Source organism: Camellia sinensis, chromosome 8 (assembly GCF_055761805.1).
Source record: "Camellia sinensis isolate YWXY chromosome 8, ASM5576180v1, whole genome shotgun sequence".
Taxonomy (NCBI): domain Eukaryota; kingdom Viridiplantae; phylum Streptophyta; class Magnoliopsida; order Ericales; family Theaceae; genus Camellia; species Camellia sinensis.
In genome coordinates, this window is record NC_138968.1 from 172,336,062 (window position 1) to 172,347,324 (window position 11,263).

Genomic DNA, 11,263 nt, shown 5'->3' on the forward strand with positions numbered 1-11,263 from the left:
CTTTTTGACTATTTGGTTAAAATATGAGCTAAAAAAAACTAATATGTTTGTGATGACTTTTTAGCTTTTTACGAAAAGATGTGCACAAAGTAGAGAAAAAAGAGAACACTACAAAAAATTCGCTTTTTTGCGACGGTAAAATACCGTCGCCAATACCAAAGAAGCCGTCTCAAAAGCTTATTTGCGACGGTAAATAGCTTTTAGCGACGGTAATAGGGGGGTCGCCAAAAAAGGGGTAACTAAAGGTCTTTAGCGACGATAAACGCCGTCGCAAAAATATTGGCGACGGCAAAAATGCCTTTTAGCGACGGCAAAATACTGTCGCAATTAATGTGTAAAAATTTGAAGACTTTGAGACGGCACTAAAATACCGTCGCTAATATGGTTATTTGCAACGGGAAAATACCGTCGCAAAAGGGTTTATTTGAGACGGTAAAAATATCGTCGCTAAAAATGGTTATTTGTGACAGGTTTAATACCGTCGTTAATACTGTTATTTGCGACAGAAAAGTGTGCCGTCTCTAAAAATATTATTTGCGACGGTGAAAGTACCGTCGGTAAAGGCCTTTTGTTCATATTGCCATCATCATTGGTGACGGCTACGCTACCGTCGCAAAAACCTGGTTCTAACAAAAAATGCAGCAATAAAATTATTAAAAATATGCAAATTACCTGTATTAAATAAAAATAGCTAAAAAAAAATCGATAACTATATAATAATATAAAAATTCCTGTATATAAATAAAATTTCATCCATAATTAAAGTACTCTTCCATTCATAACAACACATCATCAAAATTATCTAACTACATAATTTTGCATAATACATATATAATGTTGTTTACAAATCTAAATAACGTAAATCAAAAATAAAAGTTTTCTTCATAAACAAAAGTTTGTCGCAATCTTCACACGACTGCATTCCACAAGAAACAAACTGCTACTCAGGAAATATCTGAAAATAAAAAATAAAAATAATTAATGACAATATAATTATGTATTAATATTTTAATTACAAAAAAACATAAAAAATTAATTACTATATAATTACAAAGATAGTTAAGTAAATAATTTTGGCTAGATAGAAATCCGACCCTAACTCCCAAACCGGAAACTCGATTCGAGTCTCGTCTTCTCCTACAAGTCTCTCGTGCCTAGGCGATCATGTGTGCCGAGTTTCGTGCTAAACCGACCCCTTTTGGTGATTTTGGAGCGTCAACACCTCGAATTCAAGTTTCTTAAGGAACTAGTTTGCCTAGACCGAAATACGGCTCTAACTCCCAAACCGGGAAATCAATTAGAGTCCCGTCTTCTCCCACAAGTCTCTCGTGCCTAGGCGGTCGTGTGTGCCCAAGTTTCGTGCCAATCCGACCCCATTTGGTGATTTTGGGGTGTTAACACCTCGAATTTAAGTTTCTTAAAGAACTAGTTTGCCTAAACCGAAATATGGCTCTAACTCCCAAACCGGGAAACCGATTAGAGTCCTGTCTTCTCTCACAAGTCTCTCGTGCCTAAGCGGTCGTGTGTGCCAAGTTTCGTGCCACTCCGACCCCATTTGGTGATTTTGGGTGTCAACACCTCGAATTTAAGTTTCTTAAGGAACTAGTTTGCCTAAAGCGAAATATGGCTCTAACTCCCAAACCGGGAAACCGATTGGAGTCCCGTCTTCTCCCACAAGTCTCTCGTGCCTAGGTGGTCGTGTGTGCCAAGTTTCGTGCCAACCCGACCCGGTTTGGTGATTTTGGAACGTTAACACTTCAAATTCAAGTTTCTTAAGGAACTAGTTTGCCTAGAGTGAAATCCGTCTCTAACTCCTAATCCGGGAACTCGATTGGAGTCCTGTCTTCTCCCACAAGTCTCTCGTGCCTAGGCGGTCTTGTGTGCCAAGTTTCGTATCAATCCGACCCACTTTGGTGATTTTGGGCCGTCAACACCTTGAATTCAAGTTTTGTAAGGAACTAGTTTGCCTAAACCGAAATATGGCTCTAACTCCCAAACCGGGAAACCGATTGGAGTCCTGTCTTCTCCCACAAGTCTCTCGTACCTAGGCGGTCGTGTGTGCCAAGTTTCGTGCCAATCCGACCCCATTTGGTGATTTTGGGGTGTCAACACCTCGAATTTAAGTTTCTTAAAGAACTAGTTTGCCTAAACCGAAATATGGCTCTAACTCCCAAACCGGGAACCCGATTCGAGTCCCGTCTTCTCCCACAAGTCTCTCGTGGCTAGGCAATCATGTGTGCCAAGTTTCGTGCCAATCCGACCCCGTTTGGTGATTTTGGAGCATCAACACCTCGAATTCAAGTTTCTTAAGGAATTAATTTGCCTAGAGTGAAATCCGTCTCTAACTCCTAATCCGGGAACCCGATTGGAGTCCTGTCTTCTCCCACAAGTCTCTCGTGCCTAGGCGGTCGTGTGTGCCAAGTTTCGTATCAATCCAACCCACTTTGGTGATTTTGGGCCGTCAACACCTCGAATTCAAGTTTTTTAAGGAACTAGTTTGCCTAAACCGAAATATGGCTCTAACTCCCAAACCGGGAAACCGATTGGAGTCCCGTCTTCTCCCACAAGTCTCTCGTGTCTAGGCGGTCGTGTGTGCCAAGTTTCGTGCCAATCCGACCCCATTTGGTGATTTTGGGGTGTTAACACCTCGAATTTAAGTTTCTTAAGGAACTAGTTTGCCTAAATCGAAATACGGCTCTAACTCCCAAACCAGGAACCCGATTGGAGTTCCGTCTTCTCCCACAAATAAATATATATTTAAATAATTTTCATACAAATCAAAGCAAATTTATATACCTGCGGATGGCTCATAAGCCGATGACTCTAGTCGGGATGATAGCTGCTGCGGTGCCACTGATGGTGGACGCACCGATGGTAGGCCTAGAGGCTGAGTAGCTGACAGCTGGTGTGGTGCCACTGATGGGGGTCGATGCGGTGGCACTAATGGCCCCTCTGATGGTGCTCGCTGTGATGCCTCCTCTAATGGTAGTGCCACTGATGGTGGGCGCACCAATGGTAGGCATGGTGGCTGAGTAGATGATAGCTGCTGTGGTGCCACTAAACAGATAAAATACAAAACAATGCCACTGCTAAAATCATAACTTTTAGGCTTTACCCACATTGTTCCCTCTCACATAGGTGGACCCGACATGAGAAAGGAGGCTGTGGAATCTGGATGCAGCCATAACGGTTGTGGATTTAGCAATCTCCTAAACACTACTACTGAAGTGCATCATTCTCATGGCACATTTACTGGCCAGACAAAGATTAATATATAACAAATATGATGGAAACAAATATGACTAGCACTTCGTCTTCAGATATGTTTAGATCGCTCACTTCATTTTAATTTTCGTATCTTCTCCATGTTCTTTTTCTTTCCTTTTACAAATCCAAGAACCAAACAAAACACAAAATAAATATTTGATGGGGAAATTACACAAATAACCCATGGCTTTGTCTAATCACAAATTAAACTTTTAATTTTTAATTTTTCTCAACTAAAACCCTGCACTTTATAAACTATATCTATGTCGACACTCTGTCCATTTCTGTCTAGGTGTCTAACAGAGCAAAAAATGCATAGGACACATGGCACGCCTCCCCTATTCCCTGGTATAATTTTTATTCAAATATATATATGATGTGATACCATTTACAACAGAGGAAGCAAACTAAAGGCCAAAAGCATACCACTTAATTAAAAATAAACTACTAGTTATTAATTCAATTTGGAAATATTAGAAAGAAGATATGGACCGATAATAATAATCAATTCACCAAACTAATTTTTATTATGAGAGTTTGGCACATCTTTTAGACATAATTGTGCTAAACTTTGACCTTTAAAACTATATATATATATATAGGGACTTCAAAAAGAGGGATGTATAATAAATCTAACTAACCATGATTGAAAAAAATTACAAAGATACCAGCCTGTGTCAATGTGTGTGGCCTTTCACTTTCACTTTCATCATTTTTCCCATATGGTCTGTTCAATCAAAGGCATCCCCCCCAACCCAATCAATGTCATTCCAAGCCTAACTCTCACAGGCAACCAACACCTTTTATTTATTTTTTCTTTTTCTTTTTTCACGTGGGAAAAAGTCAGATTAAGATGAGAATCTCTTCAAGCAAAACCAAAATACTGTTCCACTCTCTTTGTCTCTCTCTACACAAATTTTGATGAAATACCAAACTATGGCAGACACTCCCCTCTATCAATTGATGATGAGAACTATTAATTGATATTAATATTTTACAGTACAAAAATGTTAAAAATTGATAATTTTGCTCCACTATTTATATCATTTTTCCAACACAACCATCACCTCATATTTGTAACCCCTCTTCAATTTTTATAAAATACATCTAACTGTTTATAGAAATGTCAAAATTTATACTAATTTGATACTAAAAATAATGATGCTAAAATTAGACAATTTGAATGACAACTCCATTAAAGCACAAAACTGTTATAATGCAAGTATGATAACTCAAACAGCAGCAACACAATAATATGAATTGCATCTACAGAGAAACTATCAGAAAGAGACCAACCTGATATGTTCGCAGCCAATTCTTCTTCTTTTTTTAAAATGGAGGACGGGTTTGACTATACAACCTGATATGTTCAGAAAGCATATTTCGAATTACAAGCATGAACTAACAGCAATGGAGTCCTCCACTCTCAAACCCCTCCTCTCACCCCAAAACCCCTTCTCTCCAGATCTGAATCCAACCCCTACCCAACAACCTTCGTCCAAGCCGACACCACCACATTCAAACAAGTCGTCCAAATGCTCACCGGATCGTTGGAAACTGCCAAGCAAGCCTCCAAACCACCGTCCTCCACTGCAGATCCGCCGCCCTCCAAATCCTACATCCCACCAATCAAAAGCACAGGTCAAAAAAAACAAGGATTCAAGCTTTATGAGAGAAGGAACAACCTCAAAAATGGCCTCATGATCAGCCCTCTGATCCCTAATTCGGGTCAGAATTCTGGGTTTTCGCCGAGGAAGACGATGACGATGGAGAGCTTGTAATGATATAATGATACCTACACTCATGATCAGCCCTCTAATCCCTAATTTGGGTCACAATTTAAGAACAAAACTCTTCTTAAATCATATAATGATACCTACACTCTCTTTTTCATGTTTAAGAAATTCACAGGAGATGGAATGAGAAGGAATGCACTGACCTTTAAGAAATTCACAGTCGGTCGTAGGTCGTCGTTCACAGTCACTGCTGCTCGTCACTCCGGCGAAGGCCGTCGTTCACCCTCGTCGGTCACAGGAGATGGAACAAATTTGAGATTTTTGATTTTGAATGATTTTGATTTGAGGATTTCGGGGATTTTGGTTCTACTAACAGTTAGGGATTGGGATTTTGGAGATTTTAGGGATTTCGGTTTGAGCAATTTAGGAATGATTGAGGCGGAATGATTTTAGGGTCCTCGAATTCAAGTTTCGGTTTGAGCAATTTAGGAACCAATTTCGGTTTGAGGGATTTCGATTTTAGGGATTTTGGAGATATGAGGAATTTAGGAATTTGACCGCGAAATGGGATAGAACAGCGGGATACCAAATTTTATTTATTTGCGACGGTATATTTTAACCGTCGCAAATGAGCGTAATTAATAAATGAAACGACATCGTTTTACCAGAGTTTTTTTGCGATGGGCTTCTGCCGTCGCAGATGGTCCACCATTTGCGACAGTAACATTTAACCGTCGCTAATAAGACGTTTGTTGCGACGGTATACCGTGCGTCGCCAATGTTTCTGCAAATTTCTTTTTACAATCTTTAGCGACGGAATACGCCCCGTCGCAAAAGTCCATGTTTCTTGACGGTAGATACACGCCGTCGCAAAGTCGTCTTTTGGCGAAGGCAAATATATACCGTCGCAAAAAATTCTTTTTTTGGCGACAGTAACTATTTCCCGTCGCAAAAAACCCTTTTTTGCGACGGTAGTCACCCCGTCGCAAAAACCTCTGTGTTATTAGCCAGGTTTTCTTGTAGTGGAATCTTTGACTTTTTTGTATGAGTTGTTGGTTTTTTGATTTTTTTAGTGACTTTTTAAATTTTTAACTAAAAAAGTCACTTGCCAAACGAAGTCTGACTCAATCAACCTTACATAAGTAGGTGAGTCTAAAGCTAGACAACAAAAATTCTTTTATAAGTTGCCTAACTATTTCTGTACAAACACAATATAAATTATATGTACACACTCATATTTTTCATGTACACTTCCTTGTATCCACCAAAACATGAAGAGTCACATAGTTAGTACAATATTGAATCAACTATAAACCACCATCACTATATGACAATTCAATATCATATATAATTCATCACTTTAATCCACATATAATAGTTGATACGTTATGTGCATAATGACCATAATATATGAACAACTCAACAACATATATACTACATTCTCAAACTTTCAATGATAATTGTGCAAGTCTTATTAAATAAAAAAGGTTACGAACTCTTGAAATAAATATATTAAGAAAAATATTTGAGGGTCACAAAATCAGTGGCTCAAATAGTTCAAAATTGTCAAAACGATATCGTTTTGACAGTTTCGAGCCATTCGAACCACTAAATTTCGGGCCACTAACCATTGCTGACATATTAATACAAGTAATCATCGTCTATCACAAATTAAATAAATAATTATATAAAATATTTAATATTAAAATAACTTGCACAATATGCACCCACACAGCCTATTTTGACATCTGAGTTAAAAGTCAATTTTTTGTCTTTTTAATTTTTTAGAGTTACATAATCTTTTTATTTTTTAAATTTTTTTCAAAAAATAAATTAAAAAATAAAAAAAAACTCAATTTTTAAGCTATTTTACAAACAACAATAATTGAGACTTCTGTTGGATAAGGCTCACTGCTGTGTGTGAAGCACAGTAGTGACTGTGGTGCCTCTATTTGAGGTGTATTATGGCCTTATTTTTATGATTCAAACCGTTCATTTTGTAGGGTTTATTGAGTACTTCATGCCTACCAAAAATTATATTAATCGGATGTCAAAAACTATATGATCAAATTGCATATTATTTATGTTATTTCTCAAAATAAAACTTATTATTTATTTTTTTGGTTGTCGATCATATAGTTGTTGATATCCGATTAATATGATTTTTGGTAGGCATGAAGTACTCAACAAACCCTACAAAATGAACGGTTTGGATCATAAAAATAAGACCATAATACACCTCAAATGGAGGCACTGTGCTTCATGCACAGCAGTGACCCCTCATCCCTCTTAAAAAAGGATCCAAGCATTTTTCCCTTTCAAACTGAGGGATATCGTCTTTGCCTCATGTTTGCACGGGCAAATACAAACCCAAGAAAGAGGAGATCACCAGCAACAGGCAACACAAAACAATTCAATCTATGAGGAAGGAGGATTCCAGTCATCATCAAGAACCCAAAGGCAACAGAGAACATGCCAATCTGCTCACCAATGCGCGCAACGGTTGGGTATGCGTTGCGCAACGGCATCGCAATCATCAGCATAGCAGCCCCAATAAGGTAAAACCACATTGAAAAAAAAGACAATGTTGACGTTGACGTTGGCGTTGATGGAGCCTGGAAGTGGAAAATCGCCAGACACAGTAATGCTTGGAAAGCGAGGCCAAGGAAAGTCCATCCCAGATCCAATGCTCGAGATGGAGCCTGGAAGTGGAAAATCGCCAGACACAGTAATGCTTGGAAAGTAAGGCCAAGGAAAGTCCATCCCAGATCCAATGCTCGAGTTCTTGTCTCCATCCTCCCTGTGCTGTCCTGCTGGGAAGCCTGGCCTCTTTTCAGTAGCTCTTCACCATCTTCATTATCACTAGTCCCAGATTCCTGTGTTTAAGGATATGATAATTGTATTAGAAACCAAACAAGCATGACAAATCACAAATAGAGGTCTTAAAAAAATCACCAATTCGGTTCTGATTCCAATTTCAAAAGTCAAGGCTCGCATTAACATCAGGGAATCACTTAACCATACACAAAATTTTCAAAAGAGTTTCCGTATGCAAGTGGAAAGAACAATAATTAAACCCCTTCCACAGGGCCGGTTTTAAAAGTCTTTGCTTTAAACCCTAATTTGTAAGGTTCTAATTTTTTAACGAAAATTTTTAAATATACATAAAATTTATATAAAAAAAATTATAAAAATAATGTAATAATATTATTATTGTAAATATATCTATTTTGAATGAGATTTTGTGTTGAGTGAAAAGTTCATGATGAGTCACACTATTATACATAAATTTTTTATTTATATATTATTACTCTTGAAAATGTAACATGAGTTCACATAATGAGTTATTTTAAAAACATGATTAAAAATTAATTTTTTAATTTTTTTTAAAAAACATGTAAAAAATAATATGATTCAAAATGAATTAATAAAAAATAATTTTTAATTAATTTCTCAACATAACCCAATATATATATTTAGCAAAGAAAAATACTTAAAATATCTAATTTGTCATTACTAATAATACATTGTTGATTTGGTAAAATAGGCCCCCGAATACAGAACTAATAAAAAAAAAAAAACCTTAGGCCTCGTTTAGGAACAGGCTAATTTAGTAACTTTTTGACTATTTGGCTAAAAAGATAGCTAAAAAAAACTTGTATGTTTGGGATGACTTTTTAGCTAATTACGAAAAGATGTACAAAAAGTAGAGAGAAAAGAAAATCTTTGACTTTTTGGTATGAGTTGTTGACTTTTTGACTAATTTAATAATTTTTTGACTAATTGACTAAAATAACCTCTTGTCAAAGGAGGCCTAAATATCGTATTTTCGGTCCAACAACTACGGATGTAACGTCAAATCAAATAGTGAAAAGAAGAAAAAACAGTGTCGTGTCTGTGGGCCCTGTTTTCGGATAATGATCAAATTTCGGCCTCCTCTCAGAACAAATTTTTTTAATGATTTTTTAATTTTTTAATTAAATTATAATATAAAAAAATTAGTTGGTTTAAAATAATTTTTTAATTTTTTTAAAAAATATGTACAAAAAATAAAGAGAAAAAAAAACTTTAACTTTTTAGTATAAATTATTAGCTTTTTAATTTTTTAAATAATTTTTTCACTTCTGAACTAAAAAAGATTACATCCAAACGAGGCCTTAACTGAGGAAAGGACCTATTATTGGAGCACAAATGCACTTTACCCATCCGCTACACAGGGAGTAGCGTGTCGATTAAAGCATAAGCCGATGAATCGAAACAAAAAGAAAAATGACTCAGACCCTCAGTTGGGGGATGCTGCCGGTCCGCTTCTATTGGACAAAAAATACCCCAGAATCGACCTGACAAATTTTTTTTTTTTAATTTTCGACCAACCCCAGTACGACACGTCACTGGAATCGTCAGTAGAGTCACTCCACCGGGGTTTGTAGCATTTCCCAAACAAAAAATACCCCCAGAATCGACCCGACAAAATTTGGTGGGAGGAGATACGTAATCCAATTGGCCACTTTTTTATGACCGCTTTTTGGACCACTGGGCCCCTCACTTTGGACCACTTTTTCTGTGAATAAAATTTCAAACTAAAATCAATAAAATTTTATCTTAACCCAACCATGTCAAAAGAAAAATTAAGGTTATATATTATCAATTAAAAGAATATATATTAACAAAATTTGAATTTATAAATTTAATAATTAATTTTGCAGCTCAACATTTAGACAAATAAATTTTTATTAAAAATTTTACCGAAAATAATTTAAAATATAAAAATTGTCGCTGCTAGATGACAAATGTTTTAGGGCCGGCCCAGTCTTCAACAACCCCCCACCCCCCTATCGGTCGGTTTTCAATGACTATTTTGTTTTTTAATTATTCACTTATTAATCAATCAAAATCCATCATATAAAACCAAATAATCGAAGTGAATCAAATCGATTTCTATAATTCGATCTTGATCCGGTTAATCAATTCCAGTTTTAATTTTTGTAAAACCGTGAGAAACGATTTGATTTATTCTAAAATTGGACTCATCCGATTCCTCACACGCTCACAAATTTTAATCTGTTTGTGGACCCATTTAAAAGAAGTGTCATCTACCCACCTAATGTGGAAGATCACTTACCAGACACAGGTCTTGTGCGGCAGCGACGGTGGTGATTGGGGGTTGGTCTCCACGAACTTGTTCACAATCGGAGAATGAAGTTGAGGCTGATGAGTCATGGTGGACGATGGCTGAAGAAGAAGTATCTGAAGATTGCCCATTTGTATTTGGTGGGTCTAGACTTAGAGAAGATGAAAATTCCCCCAACTCTGCTACACATTCATCATGGTTCAGTTGGGTGGCTAGTTCATCAGCACCATGATCTGGGTTACAAGAAGCTATGGAGATCGACAATATTGAAGAGATTATCATAAGGATCCTTAGCAAATTCATCGGTTCGATTTTTAGTGAGAGAGAATTGTTATGTGGTACGGTTTTGTTTTTGTTGTTTGAAAGCGCAAATAGAGCCCCAAGACTATGGCAATTTAAAGTCCAATCAGGATAAGGTTAAAGAACTTGTTTTATGCTTGTTTGAGGCTTGGTTTGGGAAGTGGGTTGGTTTTTTGGCTTTTTTAACTATTTTAGTTTGGGTTAAAAAGTTTGGTTTGAGAAGGGTTTTTTGGCTTTTTGGCTTTTTTGACTTTTTTTGTGAGAGAAGAGTGTAATGATTATGGGTTGGATGTGATGTTTTGTTTTTTGTGGCTAAAATAGCCTATTTTGTCTTTTGTGGCTAAAATAGGCAAAAAAGCCCCCAACCCAACTTGCCAAACGGAGCCTCAGAATTACAGCAAATCGTTTTATTATTTATTTAACTTTTTTTGGCACATTTTTTGAATTTTTTTTTAAAAAAAATCAATTTTTAATTTAATTTTCAAAATAGGCCAAAGTTTGAATAAAGTCTATGGTCCTCAAATTTACCCACAATGGGGACATGTGGTTGAGATTGAATTTGTGTAATGTGAAATTCATATATAAAAAAAATCTGAATTATTAGATGATAATTTTAAATAATTTCTGAATAGTTAAATCTGAGTTTACAGTATTACGGTTAAAGTTTTAGTTTAAATTTTAGGAAAATTTATCCATAAGTCCTAGTTTCTGAAAAGTTGAACCATTTAATCCTAAAAGTTTTCTTATGCTCCATTTAGGCCTAGTTTGGGAAGACTAAATAAGTGCACTTTTTGACTTTTTATGAAATATGAGTTGGGTTTGAGTTGAG

At 36.3% G+C, this 11,263-nt stretch overlaps 1 protein-coding gene and 1 long non-coding RNA gene across 2 annotated transcripts; both read right to left on the reverse strand.

The window, feature by feature from the left end:
- Positions 1-747: 747 nt before the first annotated feature.
- Positions 748-4,919, reverse strand: LOC114282706 (uncharacterized). Its single transcript, XR_003636339.2, has 2 exons — positions 2,797-4,919; positions 748-955 (listed from the first exon to the last, which is right to left on the reverse strand). It is a non-coding gene; the product is annotated as an uncharacterized LOC114282706 (long non-coding RNA).
- Positions 4,920-6,665: 1,746 nt separating this feature from the next.
- LOC114282736 (uncharacterized) lies at positions 6,666-10,533 on the reverse strand. Its single transcript, XM_028225478.2, has 2 exons — positions 10,126-10,533; positions 6,666-7,879 (listed from the first exon to the last, which is right to left on the reverse strand). The coding sequence occupies exons 1-2, from the start codon at positions 10,435-10,437 to the stop codon at positions 7,322-7,324; spliced, it is 870 nt and encodes a 289-aa protein (XP_028081279.1). The 5' UTR covers positions 10,438-10,533; the 3' UTR covers positions 6,666-7,321.
- Between the last annotated feature and the right edge of the window lie 730 nt (positions 10,534-11,263).

What these genes read in the sequence shown, in the direction of transcription:
- LOC114282736 (XM_028225478.2), bottom strand. Translation starts at nt 10,437, where the DNA reads ATGAATTTGCTAAGGATCCTTATGATAATCTCTTCAATATTGTCGATC. An exon ending in CCGCACAAGACCTGTGTCTG is followed by an intron (nt 7,880 to 10,125) that starts GTAAGTGATCTT and finishes CCTTAAACACAG; the next exon opens with GAATCTGGGACTAGTGATAA.